Below are 24,122 nucleotides of genomic sequence, written 5' to 3' on the forward strand. Positions count from 1 at the left end.
TGGACTGAACTCAGCTTTCCTCATCTTTGTAAAACCTGGCATGCAGATAACTGATACAAGTTAAAAGCCCAATAGGAAACAAACATTTGTGCTGTGCTTTCTTAAACACCTGCCTTTCACAATCTGTATTTCCTGTTCTGTTTTAGGAATGCCTTAGATTGTTCTCCAAAGAGGAGAAGCTCACTGATAACAATAGATTTTACTGTAGCCATTGCAAAACCCGAAGGGATTCTTTGAAAAAAATAGAAATTTGGAAACTACCACCCGTTCTTCTTGTGCACTTGAAAAGGTATGGCATTGAGTGGTGACAAAGTAACTAGAATGAAGTGACTAGGCTTTCATGGAGATTGCTCATTCTAATGCAGTAGCTAACCATTTTTAATTGAATTTCTAGATTGTGTTTCCAGCTGTAATGCTGCAAGAATTTTATTTTTCATCTGATGCCTGTTTTACTAGGCTGTAATTCACAGAACACTTCTACAAGTAGCCTCTTTAAATTTTCTGTGTTAAGACACATACATGTGCAAGTATTAACAGAATTGGGGGCCAAATGTTCTCTGTGAAACTGTGTTTAGTCTCTGGTTGAGATTATGTCTAGGTTAAAAACAGAGAGAATGAACGTGGCTTAAGATTCTTTGATAGCTTGTGAACAACCTGTAACTTATAATAATGCTTTTTAATTCTCTAGATTTTCCTATGATGGAAGATGGAAGCAAAAGCTTCAAACCTCTGTAGATTTCCCATTGGAAACTCTTGACCTGGCACAGTATGTTATTGGTCCCAAGAATAGCTTGAAGAGATACAATCTGTTTTCAGTATCAGTAAGTAACCCTCTCACACTTCAAAATTTACGTGGTCTTTATGTCAGTCTGTGTGATCATCTGGGTTTCAAGGCCACCTACCTGATTGCAGGTGAAATTGTAGTCTAAAGAGATTGGTATTTTGTCAGAAATCTCACATTCCGGGTTCTTATCCTAACTAGGGAACAAATGGCAGCTTTCAAGGCCATCAGTTCTTTTCTTCTTATGTTTTACAGAATCATTATGGCGGGTTGGATGGAGGGCACTATACAGCCTACTGCAAAAACGCTGCAAAACAACGCTGGTTTAAGTTTGATGACCATGAAGTATCTGAGATCTCGGCATCATCTGTGAAATCCTCAGCTGCATATATTCTCTTCTACACTTCTTATGAACAGCGAGTAGTGGATGTAGCCACATAAAATAGTGTGGGTTAAGAAAACTGATTTTCTTTATAAAAGAGCAAAATAGCTATGGGAATGCATATAAATATGCAAAATTGTGACAAACATATAGTCACTTAAAGAACATGGGGATGGTTGCAGCAGCTTCTTTGCAGCAAGTTCATTCTGGTCAGTACTATTGCTTAAATCAGAAGACTGATAAATAATGCTTGTGGTCATACCGCCATCTGTGAAACCATTTAAAAAAAGCATACTTGCATTACCATTTATTTAAGAACAGTTATATTTTTAGCCTGCTCCAAAACTAAATTCTAACCTAGTCATTTGAAATCTATTAATAAGTAGTTTAAAATGTCTTAAAATGCCAAGGCATATCTTGATTTTGTTTTTTTTTCTTTCACTGTTATGGCCTTTTCACATTTCTAACCTTAAGCTTGATTCTACTGTGAATACTCTAGAACGATGTAAACAGTTAGGAATGTAAGTGTACATATTGATTGCATACTTGCACATCAGAACTATGTATATAATAAAATGTCGTCCTTTTTGTGAGAATCTCTAAAACTCAGAGGATTGCTTTTATTTGCCAGCTCTAAGTAATTGCAACACTACTTAATTAAAAAGGAGAGCTGTATTTTTCTGTTAGCTTTTGTCAATATTTGTGCACTTCAGCATTATGCTAAACAAACAAGATTTTCCTTTTTAATTTTTTAATATAAAATTTTATGTACACATGCATTAAAAACCTTAATGAAGAAACAATATAAAAATATAATATCCTCTTAAATGTACATTTATGTTTGTTTGCATTCTCTGCTATTTGTGTAGTGGTCAGGATTCTACATCATGACAGACTCTAACTTAACGTTCACAAAGTTCAGAGGTTCTTCAGGTGACAAAAAAGTACTTAGTATCTAAACTAACCCACTTTTAGACAAATATTTTAGTTGTATTTCACACATTTCTCTGATCTAGATTTGGGTTGGTTTTGCCTTCCTTGATTAGGATGGCTTTCATAAATCTTAAATCCTAGTCTGAGGTTTTTTAATCTATCTACACACAAGTCTTGCTGATGGAATTAAGAGCAGGTTTGATTGTTTTCCAGGAACTTAAAACCCAGGAATGAGTTAGAGGTGCTAGAGGGACAAAAATGACAGTAGCGTAATGGCATCTTTTTTCTCTCTTTACTTTAGTGATCACTTCATCCCCTACTGTTTTGTTAAACAAATGCCCCAGTGATCCAGCCATGTGCTGTCTTTCACTTTAGTGGCCTCCTGTCAGTTTCTGAAAGGGAGCTTAAAACAACACAATTTAAATACCTGAAAAAAAGCCCGGTTTTTCTGTTATCAAGTGCTTTTGTGTACTCAATATTTATCTTATTTTTGCGGGATGTATGAATTTTGTCATGGAAAAGATAAGTGCTAGACTATAGACAAATGGAGCTGATGTATATTCCTTAATGGGCTTGGAAGCTGTAGCTCCAGAGTTCTCTCTAGAAGTTACTTCCTAAAAGACCACAACAGATTATCCAGTAATGCAGTAATAAACTGTAGTTTATTGATTAAACAGGACTGAGTTAACAGCGTTGCCAATGAACTCAGATCACTAGCTTACTCACTGTTAGTCTTTCACTGCTAGTGGCTTTTGGTGGGTGCAGAGAAGGCTTGACAGGTGTAGAACAGAAGATAAGCTGCAGCAGTCTGCACAGAGGAGTTTGGGATCGCGGTGATCTGTGAATCATCAAAGCTGTACCAGCTCTTGGTGACTGAGTGCTTGCAGAACGCCGTGTAGTGGCCACCATCCAGAAATCCAAAGTGATTCTGTAACAAACAATACGGTTCATTAAAACAGAGGGCCCTCCCGCTCCTTAGGGCCAAAGCTAGGAGTTAGCAATCAGTTTGCACTTGGGAGCGGTGGGAGAGAAGATTCTAGCTCCCTTTGGCCTACGAGGAGGATTAGTAATTCAAATAAACACTTTAAAACAGAGCAAACAGACACTTCATAGGTGATGCTTATGCTTTTCTGGTTTGCCATATGTATTAAATTTGCAACCCGGCTAATAGTCCTGATATGGATCACTGTAAGCAGGCCATACTTGCAGTGAGTGATGGAAGAAGAGACTGGTTGTTCCTGATTTACAGATGAGGATCCGTGCAGGATCAGCTTGAGTTTACACTTGAAAAACTGAGGAGCCTGCAACTACTTATTATTTGTTAGGAGTGCACACTTTCTAAAGCTGGGATGTGATGGGGAAGGGAGAGAGGTGGGTGCTAATGTTTCTCTTCTTTGGTTACACGTTATATTCTTAGAACATAAGGACTTGCATGTATGAAAAATTTGCAACCCTAGGGAATGTGTGTGTTAGGAGCATATGTACACGTTTAATATTACTTATGAATATGCTGAATTAGAATTCTAAAACTAACTTTTTTATAGCCATGTCATTGGTGGATTATTACTCGAGCAAAGAGGGCCCATCCTCTCACACAGAGTCTAACTGCGACTATAAAAAGCGGGTGACCAAATGCAGTATTTTCGTTAGGGTACGTACCACCGTCTCACTAATGAAAAATGTGTTAGTTTTTAATGACTGACTTTTTTTTATTTAGGAAGCGCTTCTGCTCAGCAGACACACTTGGATATGGAGCCAAAGTAGGGGGTTTTTTTTGGTTTTTTTCCCCTTCTTCTTTAAAAGAAGAATTTAAAGCCTCTGAATTTTTAAGTGCCTGGAACAGAGACGACTATTGCTCTGACCAAGTCCAAACTAACCCAGGCTTCATCTGCTGCATCAGGTAGAGTACTACAACTAAAAACAGGAAAGGTAAAGCTCACCACTACAGCACACAAGCTGTACTTTGAGTTCCTGCGGAAGGATGGGTAACTGTAAGGCGAGAGGTCCAAGTTGCTGAGTGGATAGCAAATGTCAGTTAAAAGTTTCTTTTTGTAGTTGCCTTGACAGTCAAACCTGAAATAAAAAAAAAATTGAACTATTTTAAGTGACAGTCATCTTCAGTCTTGTATTCTTGAAGTTTCTTTAATGACCTCCCTTGTAAAAGGAAAGGATTAAACCTCTCATGACTCTCCAGCGTTTTCAAGCAGATAGACCTGTGTCACTGTAAGTATTATTGTAAACTGACAGAAAATACACTAAACCTACAAGAGAGATGCCCAGCCAAAAAAAAAAAAAAAGCAAAGATTTTTGCTTCCTAACACTTTTGTTTATTAGAAATGGACATGGGTGCCAAGAGCAGATAGAAGTCAAAGCTCTGCATCAGTGTCACTGTGTCCTAATAGTTTTGGACTGCACCATCATTGTCAACTATTTTTTCTTGTCAAGTGCTACTTCTCTTTACTCTGTAGCATTTATTTACAATGCTGTACTTTTTATCTTTTATAGTGTGGCCAAGGGCTACAGCTTGGGGCAGGGGAGAGGGAGGCCAGGGCACAAGTTCATTTCAGCATGTCAAGGAAAGCATACACTAAAAGGGAAATTAAATACTGTTTATATAACATATGTCTATGTTAAATAGACATATGTTTAGGGAGCCCACCCATACCCAGAGTAAATTTTGTTTTTATAAGTGAGAAGTTGATAAGAAAGAAGAGATTCTTCAGAATAAGTTTAGCATAACTGACTATGAGCGGGTAGTGACGTACGCTAAGTTGGAGTTCTTAGGCTCTGCAGCTTTGTATGTTAGACCTGATTTGGTTAAGGGATAAACAAAAATGCAATCTTAGCTGCATTAGTGACAAGCAAAACCCCCCCCCGTTTTAGTTTTACACTCAGAACATAGTCACAAACTGTCCAAATCGCTACAGGAACTATAGTCACATTCCTAACCATAGGAATGCTGTACTGTTATGTAGTCAATCACCCCTCTGTGGAGTTTTTCTTCTCTTTGGAGGGAAAAGAGATAGCAAATGCAGTGAGAGAGAAATTCAGTGGGTTGTAGCATAGACTAAGGTAAAACACATTTTCTGAGATTTCAGGAATGCAACTTGCATGTATGAGAGGTATATTTTTGTAGCTACCTGTTCTGTTTCCGGGTTTCAAAAGTACTAAAAAGACCCAGTTGTAGTGATTTTTATCCAAATAAAAATGACTGTCCTTCCTGTCTCACAAATCCCTAGCACATGTAGACGGTACCTCTTTAAGTGAAAAATAATTATCTTTGGTGCCTTGGTTATGTTGGCCTTTACTGCAGCATCTTGTTTTGTCCCACACCAAGAACAATGGATTTGGTTGTTCCAAGTCAGTGTGTCTTGCTGAAAGAAGCATCTGAGACAGTCCTGTCAAAAAGTAATAATAATTAATAAATTTTTAAAAAGCATATCATGTGATCAAACAGATCTCCACCCCGGAGACCCTAAGCAAGGTCAGGGATGGGTTTGCCTTCTAGAGCTCCCTTCGCTGCCCATTGCTTCTGCAAATTGAAGCGTGACGCAGCGAGGCTGACATCAGAAATATACTCGGAACACAAAGCAGCCAACATTGGCTTCTTTTTTTTTTCCCTGCAGTTAATGAAACATTTTAGTAAGTGAAAGAACCCTCACAGCTGCTATTGAGCAATTCTTCTGACGTCCTTCGTCACGTGGCAGCTCAGGAGCAATCCTGCCACGCTGTTAGCAGCCTCCATGGGCCAGAGACTAGTTTAGAAACCCCGACTCATCGTAGGACCTGATCCTAATCTCAAGAATATCCTTTAGGTCCCAGGGTACTAAAGCACCTAAAAAAAACCCTGCATCTTTTTAATGACATGTATTAGCCTAAGCCTCCTATTCCCACGTGAAGCAGAGTCCAACAATTTGGGGATGTATTAGAAGCCCTACCTGCAGAGAGCACGCACTCTCAGAGGGGATGGGGAGAGAAAGAACCGTGAAGATCTCAGGTTTGTCAGTAGTGGTCTCGCATTCCAGGCATGTAATATCATAACTGAGTTGTCCCTCAAATAACTGTGTGATAATAGACGTTTCACTGGCAATCACTCTGTTTTCTCTTGCACCAGTTGCGCTTCCTTGGCATCTTCTGCTGCTTGACTAGGCAGGGGAGGAAAAAAAGAAAAACTAACAACAACAGCAAAGTGTAGGTAACCAGCTGTTTCACAAGGGCCTTCACAGGGTTTTAATGGTCACAGGATAAAGTATTTCGTGTCTTGACAATCAAACCTACAAAAGAAACTGAGAATGAATGACAGCTACTACATGCCAGGACTCAACATTTTCTCCATAGACTTAACAATTCTTCGAGAAGAGTCTGTGGGCAGTAGGACTGTTTTTAAATAGTCTCTTATATCTATAATATTCCATGCTCCATATTACTAAGACCTTAACTGAATAAAACATGGTTCATGAATGCAAGCTCCCACTCTTGTGATGCAAGGGAGGGGCTAGGCTCTTGCAACTTGACAGTTGATCGTTACATCTGTGAACTCTTTGTATAAAGTCCCCGTGTTTTCATAGGTTTCAGCAATAGTTACAAGTACCGTCCAGAGCTGTGGTTTGGTTTTTAAAGAACTAGATAAAGGGTCAAGATAAAAGGGCAAGTAAGCCTAACCAGTATTTGAACTGTTTTATTCCCAGTGCTATTTATCAGCATCTTCTTCCAGCCAACTATTAGCTTGGTGGCCTTGATCACAGCCGGACATACACCATGCTTAGGTTACCCAGAAGAGCTCCCCTGTCATCCTAGCAGCTTCTTGCATGTAACATCAAACACGAATCTGTCTTTGAAGGGTGAGCTCTGACTTGTGCAGCTCTTCTTAGCTGTGCATTTCCCCCCCTCCCCCAGATTCTTCATTATCCTCACCTACTGATATCCTCATCCCCGGGCAGATGCACTTCTCTGTTGCAGGAATCACCCTTCACTACTTTGACAACAAATTCGCCATGGCAGTGCCTTGGTGGTCTCTCTCTCCTCCCAGCCCCTTCCCTCAGCAGCCCCAAACCAGGGATCCACCATGACATGATTTTTTTCTTGCGCAGTTTACCATGTCTTCTTCTAATGTAATTCCAAAAAGGAGTTTTGAGAAACTACTAACTTCTGTGAAAGAGCATGACGGGTTTACAGCAGACGGGCTGCCCACTGGCTCTGTAGCCTAGTATTTAATATTGTCACAGAATTTGACTCCAGAATGGTTTGTCTTTAGTTCGCATACAGGCAGAGCAAGATAAACCCCTTTTCTCAGAGAAATGGAACAAAAACGTAATGTTATGGACAAGCAGGAGGAAGACATGTAATTGCTAGCAAAGCTGTTTATCAGAGGGTGTGGAAGAAGAAAAAAGAAAGATAGACGTGGGGTTTGGCAGACATGAAGATTTTAGGCAGATGAAAGAGAAACAGAGGAAAGAATATAAAGCACAGGAAGAGCAAAGAGCAAAAGAAAACCTAAGAAAGAGGTGAGGAAGAGGAACTACAGACAGCCTGAGCATGTAGATGAGGGGCTGCAATCTGATGTGGCCTGGGACGGGAAGCTCTCGAAGGAAGGACTGCGTGCTTGTGGCTGCGGACCAAAGGAAGAAAATGACAGTTTTAGCGGCCACATCACGTGCAGTTTGGGGGAGGACAATAGAGGATTACTGCATGACGTGCTAAGGTGGAAACAACAAAAGGCGAAGAGGAAACAGAGCGACAGCCCCAGAGGTCACAGCTGTGCTCTTACCTTCTTGAGAGCCTCATGGAGCTCGTTCAGCACGCAGATCAGAAACTCCTGCGCATCCTGCTGAGTCCGCTTGGTAAACGCTGGGTACCGCTCCCCAAGGACCGAACGAAAAACCTCCGGGGAAACGCAGTCAAACTCTCCAAGCCACATGTCAGACATCAGATAGCCAAAGGCAGTCGCAGACTCGCCATTCTCCCTTGAGAAAAATAAGCAAAAGTTTCAGGTAAAGTATGAAAATGTGGTGGCTCTCCTTCCAAACAGGAGCATAATAGATAAACTTAGACAATATATACGGGTACAGTACAACTCTGACGGCCTCTGTCATTTGGTTCGGGGGGGTCTTTACAGATACTATGAAGCAATGGGAATCATCAGCGAGACAGCAACAACAGGTTAAAAAAAAAAAAAAAAAGTAGTGTGAATATATCAACTTACTGGCATAGGGCTGTTACATACTTTCCCGAGAGGAAATACTCCACAAGGGGTGACATGCTGCAGAGACACTGCAAAACGGCATTCATGTAGCACGTGTTGCCCAGATTTCGCAGGCCGGTGAGCCCTTGGTACAGGTGGTTCATCTTATCGATTGAGTCCTTGCTGGAAGCCCTCAAGTTCTCCAAGCTCCAAACAGAGCTGCATTTCCAACTATGGGGATAAGCACACAACAGCGGAAAGCTAAATGCTACAAAGCATTTTGTGTTCTGTTTGAGATATTGGCGTTGTCTTGAGGAGTCATTTCCGGCTTTGTCAAAATCATTGTAAGTCACGTTCATATTTGCTTTCATTGAGCTACTATAGTGATAAATACCTGCTAAGTGTAAAAAAACAATACAGGCCACGCTGTTAGTATCTAGGTAGCAACAGCCTTTATCATCCTTCCCTCTCCCGTCCGGACAGCCTGCATCAAAGCCTCCCCTCCCTGCCTGGAGCACATTTATTCTCACTTCTGCCAACTCCTCGGTCCCCGGTGAACCGCCTCCCGCAGCACCGCCGCGAAAAGCCACGCGGCTCGTTTGGTGAACGCGGCAGGTGGAACCCAAAGAAACCGTCCCAGACAAAGCAAAAGGACGGGTACGTTAGGGCTCGCGCCTCGGACAAAGGAGACAGATAGCATATAAACAGTCAGGTCATTCTCAAAATCAGTAACTAGTTTTGGACCTTGTACGTAAGCCAAAGGCGGAACATTGGCAGAAAACTTGAACAAGTGCATACACTGCCCACACCCGCTCCTTTTTCCATATTGAAGGCAGAAGAAATCCACAGCTTACAGCAGCATGACTGTGAATTAAATGACCCTTCGTCACTGAAAACGTAGCAGTGACAGCACATGATTAACTGCGGGGGGGTGGACGCAGGTTTCCTCTTTACCTTTGCGTCAGTTGTTTCCTCCCATCCAAGTAACTTCTGAACTTAAAATTTTAAACCTCATTTTGATACTGGAAATATCAGAAAGGCTGTACTGCTGGAAAAGCAAAACACATCAAAACTTCCTGTTATGGGACAGAGAACCAAGAAATGACAGGGAGAACCTGCCCCGTAAGGAGACTGCACTCAGCAAAGTTAGCGATGGGGGCGGTAAAAAGGGAGCTGGGTTTCTCTTGTCCTGCTCAGTATTTCACAAACTTTGTATCTTTGTATCTTTGTATCTCTTTGTATCTTCAGTGCTCAGCTATTCCCAAAATGGTGAATACATCATTAAGAGGTATCGTTTAAAGACTCAAGCTTCTAAAGTAATTCCTAAAATTAGGAATTACTTTAGAGTTACCCCTAAAACTCCACTCACTCTGACTCGATTAGTCAGCAAGCCCAGCCAGCTGTAAACGTACTAAGCTTTTCTCCCTACAAAACGCATGTCATCGTAGTTTGTTCCCTTAGTAGTATGGGACTTGCATATTTCCCAAAACCATGGGGTGCATTCGGCATGCTGCTGCAAACAGGTTGCTCTTTAGACGTTTTCCTTAGAACACGACTTAATTCACACTAAAAAAAAAATATTAGATTTGTTCTCTTGCTGCAAAAGAATTTGCATGTGCAGAAGCAAGTTGTCCCTGTCCCTGCGCCCAGTTCGGCAGAACAGGGGTTGAATACGGATCCTGCTCAACCCAGACACGCTTGCTGATGCTGCTTCTCTTGAAGAATTTTTAAGGGCTACTATTTTTTGCAAAAAGAGGGGGAAAAAAATAAAATCTCAAAATTTTGTAGAACAAGAAAACCGTTTCTCTCCTTCAGCTCAACAGCCCCAGCCCAAGTTCCCCTTTCTGGAGCTCTCCCAGGCTGACGGCCGGTTTCTACCATCTAACGCCTACGTAGCCACAACACTGGCTGTTTCCTTTGAAATTTCAGTAGCAGTAGAGCCGGCGTTTCCGACCAGCCGTACTGATAGCCCAGCGCCCTGTGAAAACGCTCAGTTCCACCTTTTACGCTCGTCCCCCTGGCAGACGACAGCATCAAACGCAGACTCACAGCGAGCAAAGCGCATCGAAGTCATCGGGGGCGGCCGGCGCCCGGGAAGCCATCCGCTGCCTCCCGCAGACCTGCTCCTTCCGCGGGCCAGCAAGCCGCCGCTTACTCCCGTCTCTTCATGCCAGCCCTCTTCTCCGCGGCTCTAGCCCATGGCGCGGCGGCGGCCCCGGGGCCGGGGAGCTCCGGAGCGCGGCGGGCGCCCGGCTCCGCTTTGTGACGCTCCAGGCTCCCGCGTTCCGCCTCGCCCCCGCCTCCCGTCTGACCCAAGCTTTGCTAGCGCTGACGGAGCTTCTAATCGGCTTTTATAGTTTCCGTGCTCTGATGGAAGGGCGGTGACGGTGGAGAAGGTTCACTGTAAAATCCAGGTGGCTGGAACTACCTTAAAGCATCGTTTGGAATGAGTTTGCGCTAGTGTTTGGGAAAAAAACATCAGCGGTTTAAGATTTTTCCAGGAGAAAAGGGGTAGTGGCAGAAGTCGTTTACATCAACGACATCGCCCCGTTAGATAATCTCTGAATTTCATACATCACTAGAGAGCAGCAGATTTTCCCTACTTAACATACAATTTGGGACCCAGAAATAACAAGTCCCCACAGCAGAAGCCCAGGAAACCATTAAAAAAATCCTGATCATCTTATTTGTGCAGTATGAGGCAAAGGATGTCTCTCAGTGCTCTTTGGACAGCAGGTGCGCTGTCACTGCTGTTCATCTCCTGAGCTGTGTATCTGCAAACTGAAACATAAAAGCACTCACACTCCTAATACTCAAAATCTGATGTACAATTTTGTAAGCTGCTCTGGAACAGTATACGCACTTTATCCAGCGTTTCAAATGCTTCAAAATCTACATTAAAACCCTCTCGTTTAAACTTTTAACAAATATATACATATACTTGAATATGTGCAAATATGTAAATCAATTTACCTTGGTTTTGTTCCCTGAAACATTTTTTGGAATTATGTTTTGTCAAAAAACCTCAACCAGCTGGGACTTCAATCTTACTTTCTGCCTATTCCCTCTGCTCAAATATGCAGATTAGGAACTCAAAGCACAATGTATTTTCCCCCAGTCGGGCTGAGATTTTTTGAGCCTATATAGAGGCACTTTGTCAAAGTGCTACAGAGGAATCCAGGGACAAGCGAGAGATACGGACTTATAAAACGGCCTGCTGAAAAGCAACTGCAGCAAATTCTTTCATTTTGGATAATTGTAACGCACCAGACGTTTCCAGTCCGCACGCATCCCTGTTGCTGCGCAGGTACAGACTGAAGCCTGCACGCCTCTGAGGCTACGCCAAGCATCGGCCTTTGGCGAACTCTCCGAGAGCCTGGTCGGCTGGAGCCTTCGTCCTCTTTCCTACCACAGCGTTTCCAATGTTCCTGCAGCTCCCGGGCCTGGCGGGGAGGAAGGATGAATGAATCTCCAATAATGCACGCGATTACAGAAATAAAATTAAGACAGTGGGAACATTGGAGAAAACATCAAGAAGGGATCAAAAAAACATGTAAGAAATTCACTTTACTTCATTGTAGCTTAGCCACTTATATACGCTCTGTATTCTATGAGACAGCTCTTGATGTTTTCCTGGTTTTATCTTCTTTTTGATAAGAACAGTCGCTAGAAGCATCTGGTCCCGGTTCGGAAGCCGGGGTACGCTTCTGGCAGCTCCCGCTCTTCTCTTGGTTCACACTGTTTTTCCTGCGATTTTCCTCAGCGTCTCCCCTATCCTTTCATTTTAACAGCTTCTAAAGCCTAAAAAACAAACCACGAAAATAAAGTCAAGGTCAAAATTGTAATATTTTGATGACCATATGTGTAGCTGCCCGTTTTATCAGGGTAGGAAGGGCTAAAGAGATTGTCCGGGTCTGGGACGTTCGCTTACCTCCGTCGTTCTCGCAGATATCCCCTCAGAAGAAAGATAACTATTAAAAACAAGTTGTCTTTATTCTTTCTCTTCCATTAACTTTTTTTCCCCCATTGGTGTCTAACGTAGGTGCTTCTGCTTGCCTAGTTGCTCGTGCCGTATCTGTTTGGTCCCGGCTCTGCCCCCCTACTGCCAGGTTCGATCCAGAGTCGCAGCCTGGTTTCTGCTTTCTGCGGCTGCGCCCCTTCCAGCAGCGGGATCGCCGGGGCCCCGCTCGGCAGGCGGCTCAGGAGCCGGCGACGCGCCGAGAGCGGCCCGCGCGAGCTGCTGGGGAAGCGGCCGGCGCTCGCTGAGCTGGCAGCCGCGCTCGGCCCCGCAGCACGAAGCCGCCGCGCTGCGCGGGGCGAAATAACAAAGCGCAAAATAACAGCGTTATGTATTAAACAAATCTTACTCTAACACTTCTTCATTAGTCTGGTACTGGAAAAATGTACTCCTGTTTTCTAATATGGATTTAACAAGAACATATTCACTGATACTCATATGAAAGGGAAGAAGTCAGAGATTTTATCTGAACTCGGGGAAAGGCTGAGCTAAGGCCATAGCACGGGCTGAAGAATGACCGCAAACATCTGCCTTGAGCAACAGGGTAGCAGATCTCCGCAGGAAAAGATCTACTGCTCACCCGCAGCAAGGGTACGAGGGAAGACGACGGCCCTTCCTGCCTCCTGCCCCTTTTGAGGAGCAGGTTTTTCTCCTCCGTAAATCCCATTTTGGGGGAAACGCCAGCAGAGAGGGCTGCCAACTGGTTGCAAGGGTTGTTGCCTACATCTTTTGAAAAGGGAAAGCCAGAAGTTTCAACCTTAGAAAATAATCAGCTCGCCGTTTATCTTAACTCCAAAGTGCCCTGCAAAAACAGTTGTTCAAGTACTGTTCAAAAAGCATTTGCCCTAACCCTCCTCTCCCCGCACCCAATACCCCTCAGCAAGCCTTGCGGCTTGCCTTCCACCTCTAATACTACTGATGCGACTGTATTTTATACTTAGTACATGTGTGATGCTATAGCAATATGGCACAAATAAGGGAAATCACCATCTGGATTTGTTGATAATAGTTTCTGGTATATTTTGGTATTATTTAACTTTGTAGAAGAGTAAAGACAGAAACTAATACGGAGATAGATTTTATTATTACTAATGAAATGGTAATTACCCCTGCATGCCCTGCATATCTTACCTTTCCTGCTCACTTTATCTGAAATCTCCACATCTGGAACTTATTCCTTGATTTTCTTGGAAATCTCCTGGTACCAGGCTGTATACTCTCATCCTCTGATGTGAGGAAGCAAATACACAAAAATAAGCTAAAACTCTAGTTGGTGCAAAGGAATTGCATCTTCATTTCACTAGCAATTTCATTTTATTAGTGATAAGCATGAGCAGAGCCAAACACTTAGAGCAACAGCACTGCTGTGCTGCTAACTGCGGTACTGGTCTGGGTATTTCTAGTTAAGTATTACTCCAGGACCTCTTTCTGTCATGACAGTCAACATCGCTGCATGTAGACACCTCATCAACTATCCATTAAAATAGCCTTTCCTACAAAATGCTTACTATTTACTTGCAAAAGTTTCCCAACAGGCATGTCTTAGGACTAGGAAAGAGATGTTCTAAGCAGCACCAAAAATAAGTGCATGAAAAGTGTTAAAATAGCATGTTAAAAACACCCCCCACCCCCGCCTTAGCTTTGTTTCTTAGAAGCAGACTGTTCTACAGAACACGGACGCCTTCGATGTATTTAGAAACCCAGCATCTAGAACCTGAATTGCAGTCTCATTTTGAGGTAACTGAGTGAATGCGTTTGATTACAAGGCTTCAAAATTTCAAGACGTTGCAATTCTTATCGGTTACATACAGAAGTCCCAGTGTACCAGTGTTACCCCATATGACCTTCTTGAACAGGTTAAAAGGACAGCACAGAACAAAGGGACTGTGGCTAACTCCTAAATAAATTTATTTTAGAATTCTGTTGGGAACACCAATTATGGTGTGCTGTTAAAAAAAAAAAACAGATGGAAGAAAAAAATTCATTTGTCTTGTACAGGATGCAAAAAAATGACACTGTAAAACACTTAGCAGTTCACAGCATTAACAAATGTTGTTCCAGCTTTTACTGCTGGAAACCAGCTTTTCAGTTCTTACTGAAAGTAACAGTACTTGCCTTGAAGAACTGAAGAAAAAGAGATGACGACTTGAAAAACCACATTGAAAAGAAAGTACTAAGTTCATACACATGTTGATGGCAACATTAAAAAAAGAGAAAAACTTTTCAAAACTATTATTGGGAAACACTTAAAAGCTATATTAAAATCAACCTATAATAGCTCTCATGCAGGAACACCACAATTTGTATTGAAAATTCTAAATCACCAAAATCCTGAAACATAGTGTCAGTATTTCTAAAATACTATAATCAGTAGAGCTGAATTTTAATCTTAGTACTAAAATCAGCAATGCTAAAATGCGTCAGAGTAGAACACAACAACATATGCTCATTCCTACTTTCTGTGGAACCCACATCAAGGCTTTGACTATGTTATTTTTAGTGTAACACGTGACACAGAAATCCACATCTGCGCTACCTACCACAAGTGCAGGGGCTTAGAATTTGTTGGCTGAAAAAGAAGAAATACTAAATCATCTAGTCTTTTCTTCAGAAGCATTAGGTTTTTTGTGTTTTTTTTCCCCCTAATCAATCTCTTACCAGTATACAACTTGAACTGTTACTACCATGTTTTCAGCTGTGATCTTTTTCCCTTTCAATTTCTTGCAGTAGTAAGTGGTGTTGCATTAAGTGAGATGCTGCTGTGGGAAAAAGCAAATGCCTCCTTTTCCTGACCACATGGCTGCTGACCAGTGCCCAGCGCGAGGAAACCAGGTCCCCAGGAGACTCACCTTCTGGGATTTTGCCACAATGTACTTGGGACTGTTTTGTTCTGAAATATTTCAGCCCCGAAATACTGCAATAAAGCAGTCAACAATGCTGAATTTGATGTATTATTTAAAAGATTCAATTAGCATATCAGTACATCCGAGATTATTTGCATGAAGAAATACTGATGCTAAAGAAAACTAAAGCGCGTTTTAAAATAGAAGTTACATAAGCAACCAACACTATTCTACGAGCACATACTACTCGGTTTAACCTGAGCTCAAAGGACTTTTCTTCATTCCGAGTGTGGCAGGAGAAATCAAAACCATCTGACAATAACATAACTTACCTATTCCTATCTCCCTACATAGGAAATATTCTTTAAATGGGTTAAATATCCTTTTAGCTTGAAAATCATTGAAACACTTCAGATTTTTATTAAACAAAATTGGAAAAGGTTTGAATTAGTATTCCTGTATTTAAAAACTAGAATATAACAATATACGCTGATGCTTTGGTTTGGAGAGCTAACAGAAGCTCTCTGATGTTCAGTGATGCTTTCCACTTTCCTCCTTTTCAACCTAAAGGAGGCTTAAAGGTTCACAAACTCTTCTCTCATTCATCAGCAGGGAGGGACCGGCACTTCTCAAGAGCGAAGAGATTTCAGCAGAGGAATGACAGTCTTGATGCAGTCAGCTAAATTAAGCTCATTTACATAGGGTAATTTTGATGTTCCTACAGCCTAATTTTAGAAAATACGAAGTCAATAGGACAAGGTATTATCCTAACAAGGCCTGACCACTTCTTCAAACAAATTCTTTTCTTTGCCATCATATCTTCCCAATGCCTTCCCTGAAGAATACTGGTATTTTTGATTTTTTTTCTGTTAGTCTGAAGGAGGAAAAGACCATTTGTTACGTTGCAATTTTTTTCCTCAAGTTAATTTAGATACAGAGTTTAGACACAGAGTTTAGAGAAAACCCGGAAATCTTACAGAACACGCCAGCATTCAAACCAGCAAGACATACAGCAATATGTAAAACCACTGTGAAACACCCCAGGTCTTATATGTGTCCTCAACCTTCTTTGTTCCTTTCGACCTTTCAGAGGACTCAGGCCGCAGTTGCTACAACACTGAGCGGAGAGAGCACGCTCCCCACTATCACCCACGCACCAGTCTCAAAAGTCACATACTAAACAAAAAAAAAAAAGTCAGACAGTATTATGCTTGTAAAAGTGAACTGTGCACTGTCAAGTATTTGTCAGGAAGCAAAAAGTTTCTTTACTTACTTTTACAATTTTCCTGAAATAATTACCCTATCTTATATACTAAATTTGGTCACGTTCGCAGAGCACTTTAGAAGTTTCTCTAGAAATCCTCTCAATTTTGAGAGCCAGCCTCACTTACACATTAACTGTTGCTTTTATTTGGCTAAAAATATAGCATTTAAAAAAAAAAGTATGATCATATATTCAATAGATGCCTATTACCATAGAGCAACGGAAGGGGATGCAGTCAGGCACCCTAGAAGGAGCTCCTAATTCAGAACAAACATTTTAAAGATGTTGAAGATATTTTAGTTCATTTACTAATTAATCCTATCACAGATATTTGTCCACTACAGGAGTTTTCACATATTTTTCTAGTTTGTGCTGTAAGCCAAAGTCAAGATACCTCAAAGGTGGACAACTGCTTTGATCCAGCACGGCAAATTCTACTTTTCCACGTAAAGAGTTACTCAAATTCAACCAAATAAACTTTCAGACTAGGACGGACAGCAGAAGTCTGTAAACAAGAATAAATTTATTTTAGATTCTTTAAAGATTTAATGATATACAAAATGTATACAGTATTATATCCTTATAACATTTTACCTTTCCCCGTCAAACATAAAACACCATTTAAACAGCTATTGTGTTCGTGCCTTAGGTCTGTCTGTATCTATAAGATACACTACTGAATAAAAAAATTTATAGAGCTTTATACCGCCCTTTTAATTAAAAATTACAAATTAGTACCTATGTAACAAAAAAAAAAAAATCGCAGCATGAAACTTCAGTTGGACAACAGGTTTTTCTTGCTGAATATTCAACAATATTTGGGACAGTTAAATTACATTTTATTGGCATAAAGGTGCATTGCAATCTCCCGTACTTTACATAATGCTAATCCAACTCTAGTCTCTCTTAAATAAGTACCACAAATAACATAACATTAAAGATGTTTCTACACAATTTTAAATACATTTAAAAGTTATGTGTACATTCGGTTTTGATATACTGGTTTTACGAGATCTTTGGAAGGCATAACTTCTGAAGCAGTCACTACGTACAAAGAAAAGCACTTCCAACTTGTGTTCTTACAAGGCAACTTATTTGGACCAGTACATACTATTTCTTCTATTACATGTGATTATACCAGTCTATCATGGCTTGCTTTGTTACTATTTGATGGTGACTTGATAAAACTGAAATGTATAAAACAAGAAATTACATTGTGCACAATTAGGGCTCTATTCCACAAAAAACAGCTTTACAGCCATGAAGCTGAATCCTGATTCAGGAGACTCTCTCACTCTCTCTTGGAATAGATCAAGTTTCTGCCTTCAACCTCAGCCTACTGGCGTGTACGTACACCTCATTTGGATCCGTCCTCTTAAAAAAAAGACATCTGGTGAGAAAACATTAGCAGAACACTTCTGAAAATGCTCAAAGAACACTCTGGCATTACAGAGGTAGGCGCTTTCTCCCTCAATCTTTGGCTGATTGACAGCAAGACAGCTGCCAAACAGACATTTTACCTTAAAAACATCAGCTACCAAAATCCTTTTGGTTGAAGGCATATTGCACACCACAGGATTACAGAGAGGAAATCCTCCACTAAACCAAAGCAAAATTAAAAATAAACCTTCTGCCAAAAAGCCCCTTTAAAAACATATCATAAATACTTGTCGTTATTCAACCTTTTAAAATGATCAGCTGCCAAGCTGTTCTCTGTAGATGGTTATCACAAGTTGTTAGGTCCTTAGATTATGGACCACCTAAAATTCCACTTATAACACAGCGATCCTTGTTTTGATACATCTTTCTTTTAATTATAAGTGAAGGAAAGATAAGCGACAACTTTGTGACGTTCCATGAAGTTTGGATGAAGCCACTGATTTGGTCACATCATTAGAGCATCAGACGAATAGAATTAGCTGAATCTGATTCTTTGGTGCAGCTTCCAGGCTGAATTGTCAATTCAGGGGAATCATCCTGAGAAAATATAATCTTGTCAGGCGTGTAATCATTCCTCTTCAGATCTACTCAAACAAAACGAAAAATTTTCAGTTAGTACTTCTCGGTATAGTAGAATCAATGAAGCATAAAAACCTTTCAGATATTTTCAGATTTTTTTCTTCCAGATTCAGAGTGTGTAGGCTTAAGGATTTATACAAAGAATTCCTCAATATGCCTTCACTGTCAAAAAGGATATTTTCATTATACATTCAGTGGGAAGCCTAAAGAAGCTCTGCTTTAAAAAAAAAAAAAAAAAGGTGATTAAAAAGGTGATTTATTTATAGATATTATAGCAAATATTGAGTCATTCTTCAATGGAAACGGGATCTTTCCACGATCTGTTTTGATGTTACCAGGAGTTCTAACTCAAATTTAAAATAAAAGGCACAACCTTTCTTCCTGTGACAAACAACCTGGAAGAGAAGCATGAAACAGGTGGAAATCATGCAAGTTTCCTTATGCTGTTCTGCTGGGATCTAAACCCTGACACAGAAGAATTATTTCAAGGTTTGAGAAGGGTACAGTTGAGTCCATGCAACAGAAATATCCAAAAGCAAATGTTTTAACACAATGAGATCACTGCAGTATAAGACGTTTTTAAAAATCAAAAAACCCCAAACTAACAAAAAAAAAAACCCAAAAACAAAAACACCCTGTGAGAAGTTCTACATTGTAGTCTACCCTCCTCAAACCCTGTGCATATGGATACCGAAAACACAGACATTCTTTATTTCTTCGTTTAGGATTTTATTTTAAAATAATATATCTTTCTACAACGAAATTCACAAAGCTGTTGTTTGTTAAGTATCCCATTTTCACAGCATGACACAGCTATGACATGGCATCTCATACAACATATGACATGAGTGTCTTAAAAGAAAAACAGCAGCAACTCTTACCAGGAAGTTTAAGTTTCCGGCAACAGGAATTACAGTGATGCTTAGCTCTGAAGTTTTTTATTGCATCCTCTCCTAAATTGGCTGGACCAAACACCATATCGTATGACCTTAAAAATAAAGTGAACATAAGCATAGATTGCATGTGTTCGAGTGAATTTTTTACATTTTTCTTTAAGTTCTTCTTTAATCTTACCTTTTTTCTCCAGCTTTTATCACAGAGGGATCTGTCAAATTTTCACCAACACCTTCAGACAGCATATGAAGAAAAAGTTAATCTGATATATTACATAAATGCATTAATACTGAAAGCCATTGGCATCCTTGGTTATGACCTCTCAGCTTCCCCAAGAAGAAAGGGGAAAAGAATCAAGTGAAAAGGGACACACTTAACCCTTACACAAACTGCTTCTAAACAAACACTTTGCTAATTTTACATCTGCCTACAATTCTTCACTTCAGTTTTTACCCAAGAGAAATTTCCCATACAGAATTGCTTATAGCCAGAATATCTGATGCAATTCAGGATAAATACAGATTACCATATATTTGGTACTACACAAGTGTGCCAACAAACATGTTTAATGGTATACATTATTAGGAAATAATATATATTAATATCTTCCATGTTGCTATAACATCTCATGCTATGTTAAATAAGCCCACCATGAATTCTGATTAACTAGACCAAGGCGCACTAAATAACGCTTACTATTTATTACGAGTATATGCATTGTTATTAAAAGGGTAGTACAAGGGGAAGGGAAGAAAAAAAAAAAAAGAAAGAAAGAAAAACCCACCACACACCCACACCCCCCTACTTTGGGCCCAATCTCAATTTCAAAATAAGGACATTACCTTGCAGATCAAGCACCAGCAATTCCCCTCTTGTATACTCATATGTCCAATGGCTGAAAGCTAGCATAACCTCCTCTAGCATGTTAGTTGGAATTATTTCATCACCGTTGTTGTTGTTATATTTTCTAAACTCTCCAGTCATGCACTCCTCAACTGCAAACCACTGACCAGCAGAGTGGCAATATAACAGGAAAACTTCCAGGAACCTAGTAAAAACCATAGTTACTGAATTTATTTCTAAAATAGAAGTTAAGACAAAAATATATCATTACTACTATTTTTTTTATTGATTTACAAGTCACATACATCATTTGAAACTACTATACAAAGTCATTTATATCATGATGCTAACCTAGAATCAGAGCAAGAAAGTATCAACTGAAAATACCACCAAGGCTAACTCCGCAGTTTGACACGTTCCTAACAATGCTCTGAGACATATATTCACAGAATAGCACCTAATATATTTGATCCATATGTTCATAACCCTTTAGGCATTCTAAGTCACAAACGTGCAACATGATGAAAGTGTAAATACACTCACCTTGGAGAGTATGGAATGGATTTGGGCTTCATCTGATTGAAAGCAAATGTGAGCTTCTGTGCTGCCCTCTGTTGTTGAATTTCCTAAAAGTCAAAGCCCATGTTTCGTTAGCTGTTTTATGTACAGTAACAGCAAACGTTAGGGAGCTGAAAAGGTAGCATGAACCAGAAGTGCCTATTCCTCCCAAAACAGTGTAAATTACTTCCTTTTTAAGTTATGTCAAGATTTTAAAATACTGGGCTATTTGAGCAAATAATCCATACTGGAGTAGAGTTTTTAACCCTTTAGTTCATAGAGAACGTTAGATATTTTTTTTTTTTTTTAAACATATAACAGTTTTCAAGGGGGAAAATCCTGCTTAATAGTAATATTATGCCTGTCCATGCTTAATAACTGACAAGAATAAAACTTACTCTCAAGCACAAGTGCAACACAGTGTCCTCTTTATAAATGCTTGACCAAGTATTCACAACTTCAGGAAGAAAAGACTTGATGATATAAAGATGTCCTGACTTGAGGATATCATATTCTGACCACGTGCATACTACTTTAAGGGCTCGACGTAAACCTCCTCCCATCTCCTCTTTACTTAAAAACTCAATTTTAGCACAGAGTCCTAGTTGTGACCAGGAAGACATGCTGTTGTTCAAGATGTTGGGAGAACTTTCTTCAAGGCGATACACAGTGACTGGTTCACCTACGTTACAATACAAAAAGTAATTACCGCATTTATTTTCCCAAGTTTAAAATTACAAGCAGTGAAAACATCCAGTGATATTAAGTTGTTAATAATATTCTGAATTAATGTAAACATTTAAACTAGCCAGTGGGAAGACCCCTCTCCAGCTTCTTTTATACAGCAGCAAGGTAACACAGCATTTTTGTCCTCCTGATTAGAACTACTAATGACACTGTCTAAACAGTGATAAGAACACTGAATAAATATTTGTTTACACTTGATATGAGTCAAAACAAGTCCCAACTTAAAGGAGTTACACAGAATAGTTTGTTATAAAAACTAGCTGTTACTACAATACCACTGTCACTGTATCACCACTGCTGAGGACAACTAGAACTAAATACAATTAAGCACTGCACTAGAAAAGGTGTCATTAGACTCGTTTCAATTTGAGCACTGCAAGACAGACACTAGACATTATTTTAGCCCATTACCTACACCTAACAGGCTACAGGAACATGTCAAATTTGGCTTGATCGTTCTGTATTAGAAGTCATTTATACAGGGCTTTCATTTGTTTTTTTCTTCCCCAAAAGGTCATATTGAAGCAGTCCTTCGAACTTTGACCCTCCGCGTCCACTAGTAAGAATTGCAGTTCTTACCTCTTGGAGGCACAGGAGTGAAGGGAATGCTCTGTGATAACCTCATCAAGTTATTTCTTTCTACAGCTAGAGAAAAATTATAGCAGTTGTTAAACTTCAAAGAGCTAATAAATGTAATTAAAAATATGAACTATTAGGTTATATGAGGCACTTACCTGAGTAATAGTAATTGATATCCATGATAGGCTTGAAAGGAGAAGCAATACCTGAAAGGGATCAAGAAACGAAAGAGATATTACCTGCTACCTACACTGCGTATTAAAAATAACCACAAGCAAAGAAAATTTCTGAAGTGACTATTAAGTTTGGAAAAGATTTGATGTGCAGGGAGTTAAGTATCACGTTTAGCTCTTGGTGGGTGAAAGGGGGAAGAGTGGAGCAGAAGGAATTTGTAGTGCTCAATGGTAGGCTATTTATTAAAAGAAAAATCATCACAGTATCATTTGTCCATTAAGATCCAAAATACCACTAGTTAAATACATTCTCCTACAAGACCCAAACTACTCTTATATGAAAAGCTCCCAGCTTGTTTATATTAGAAGCAATAAACTTACCATTCAATGCATCTTCTTCAGATGGCCTGTGAAATGTCCCCCCCCCCGAAAAAAGGCAGTCATTACTTCTCAAAAAAATTCTTATTTTGTATTCACTGATTTTGACACATCATTCTGGAGTTACCTTGTTAACCTCACAGTACTGCTTTTATCCTATTTTCAAGGGCAATACAGGTTTCTTAATTACAAAACAATAATGGAAGGCCGTTAAAACAGTCTCCTGTTTTTAGAACTGTACTTTAAATACCAGGTCACGCACAATGTTATGTGAACTTGGCATCACAAGAGCTCATTCCCACAGAAGTGCTTTAACTAAAACTTGTTCACAACAGTTTACCCTTCCGTTATCAGATTAATAAGGTAACGGCTTTAACAACCACTTAACTTGGGGGATAATTGTTAACAACAGTCACACAATTTCAGAGAAGGTTTACAGTTTGAAAGGCTGGCTAAAGACCTTTATCAGGAAGCCAGCTCCTCATTAAGTGTCAACATAGATATTTTCATTTAAGGACACACTTTGCCCTCTGATATGTGGCCCCATTATTTTAGATGGAACTTGTCCAAGCATTCCACATGCTGAACAAATTCAATTATTTACTGGGGAAAAAAAAAAAACACACAAAAAACACCTTTGCTTTGTTTTTGCATTAAACATACCACTATGGCAAAAATAAAATATATTTTTAGAAAATATATCAAAATAATAACAACAGTGCTCAGTTACCAGAGAGCTTACTTACATTTGACTGCTATTCGAAGGTCTACCTTGTAACCAATCCTTTAAACCAAAGCGGGGGGGGAAAAAAAAAAAAAGAAAAAAAAGTTTCAGTTTCATAAGCATTAGTGTATTTAATTTGCTTACGGTTTACATGTTTTAAGACCTTGTAGCACAGCCTGTAGAGTGGAAATATTTCTCCAGGCTGTATCAAACTGTAGTTGAATGGAAAGCCTGAAGCACAATTGAGGAATGGTGACTACAATTTAAAGAATAGACAGGGTTATATCCACTACTGTTTTATGGATTATTTAAATATTTATATTATAAAATCAAGCATTCTGCATATAAGCAGGAAGCAGCATATATGCTTTTGACTTTCTTCCCTCAGTCAAAATAGGTCCCCTTCTGTTCCCTCCTTGACAAATGAGGGTTCCCCAATCAGTATTATTCTTTACACAATCCGTTTCTTTTACTTGTTCAGTTTCTAGCTGAGTTTTTGTTTTACTTAACCAATACATAAATAAATAGATAAATAAATAAAGGCGGATACAAACCGTCAGCAAGGCTGCTTTAGAGTCTACTTGCGGAGTGTCTTCACTTGATGCTCTTCTACTCTTGTTATATACTAAAAATGAAAGAAATTCATAACTGGGCAAGGAACAGAACACATCGCTGTTACTTACTTATTTTCTAATAGAGTGAGCAACTAGACAGTTTAATGAAGCTCATGAAAAAGGCTTGATCCACACGTAACTGACTGCTACAAGTTTCCCGCACAGTCTTGACTAGACCACTTAGCTTTTTA

At 39.8% G+C, this 24,122-nt stretch overlaps 3 protein-coding genes across 16 annotated transcripts in view; 1 reads left to right on the plus strand and 2 right to left on the minus strand.

Moving 5' to 3' along the window:
• Positions 1-1,995, plus strand: part of USP8 (ubiquitin specific peptidase 8) — a 25,627-nt gene extending 23,632 nt beyond the window's left edge. For all 12 annotated transcript variants that reach the window (XM_068958912.1, XM_068958922.1, XM_068958916.1 and 9 more), the window contains 3 exons: positions 147-289; positions 689-821; positions 1,037-1,995. In XM_068958912.1, the coding sequence (XP_068815013.1) occupies positions 147-289; positions 689-821; positions 1,037-1,222 (462 nt within the window). In that variant the 3' untranslated portion in view covers positions 1,223-1,995. The remainder of the gene's footprint in view (positions 1-146; positions 290-688; positions 822-1,036) is intronic.
• USP50 (ubiquitin specific peptidase 50) overlaps positions 1-10,601 on the minus strand; it is a 12,791-nt gene extending 2,190 nt beyond the window's left edge. Inside the window, exons 1-7 of one of the 2 annotated variants that reach the window (XM_009681327.2) lie at positions 10,327-10,574; positions 8,299-8,508; positions 7,864-8,059; positions 6,035-6,241; positions 5,352-5,494; positions 4,037-4,169; positions 2,823-3,024 (exon numbers count right to left, since the gene is read on the minus strand). In XM_009681327.2, coding sequence (XP_009679622.1) covers positions 2,839-3,024; positions 4,037-4,169; positions 5,352-5,494; positions 6,035-6,241; positions 7,864-8,059; positions 8,299-8,508; positions 10,327-10,379 — 1,128 coding nt within the window. In that variant the 5' untranslated portion in view covers positions 10,380-10,574 and the 3' untranslated portion in view covers positions 2,823-2,838. Of the gene's footprint in view, positions 1-2,822; positions 3,025-4,036; positions 4,170-5,351; positions 5,495-6,034; positions 6,242-7,863; positions 8,060-8,298; positions 8,509-10,326 lie in introns of both variants that reach the window. The other variant, XM_009681328.2, reaches the window with a different exon arrangement.
• Positions 10,602-16,906: 6,305 nt separating this feature from the next.
• TRPM7 (transient receptor potential cation channel subfamily M member 7) overlaps positions 16,907-24,122 on the minus strand; it is a 61,665-nt gene continuing 54,449 nt past the window's right edge. For both annotated transcript variants that reach the window (XM_068958910.1, XM_068958911.1), the window contains 11 exons: positions 23,872-23,942; positions 23,340-23,377; positions 22,597-22,622; positions 22,198-22,248; positions 22,043-22,108; positions 21,115-21,398; positions 20,702-20,784; positions 20,158-20,363; positions 19,496-19,547; positions 19,303-19,409; positions 16,907-18,426 (listed from right to left, as the gene is read on the minus strand). In XM_068958910.1, coding sequence (XP_068815011.1) covers positions 18,296-18,426; positions 19,303-19,409; positions 19,496-19,547; positions 20,158-20,363; positions 20,702-20,784; positions 21,115-21,398; positions 22,043-22,108; positions 22,198-22,248; positions 22,597-22,622; positions 23,340-23,377; positions 23,872-23,942 — 1,115 coding nt within the window. In that variant the 3' untranslated portion in view covers positions 16,907-18,295. The remainder of the gene's footprint in view (positions 18,427-19,302; positions 19,410-19,495; positions 19,548-20,157; positions 20,364-20,701; positions 20,785-21,114; positions 21,399-22,042; positions 22,109-22,197; positions 22,249-22,596; positions 22,623-23,339; positions 23,378-23,871; positions 23,943-24,122) is intronic.

The sequence above is a fragment of the Struthio camelus genome, chromosome 12 (genome assembly GCF_040807025.1).
Source record: "Struthio camelus isolate bStrCam1 chromosome 12, bStrCam1.hap1, whole genome shotgun sequence".
Lineage (NCBI taxonomy): Eukaryota > Metazoa > Chordata > Aves > Struthioniformes > Struthionidae > Struthio > Struthio camelus.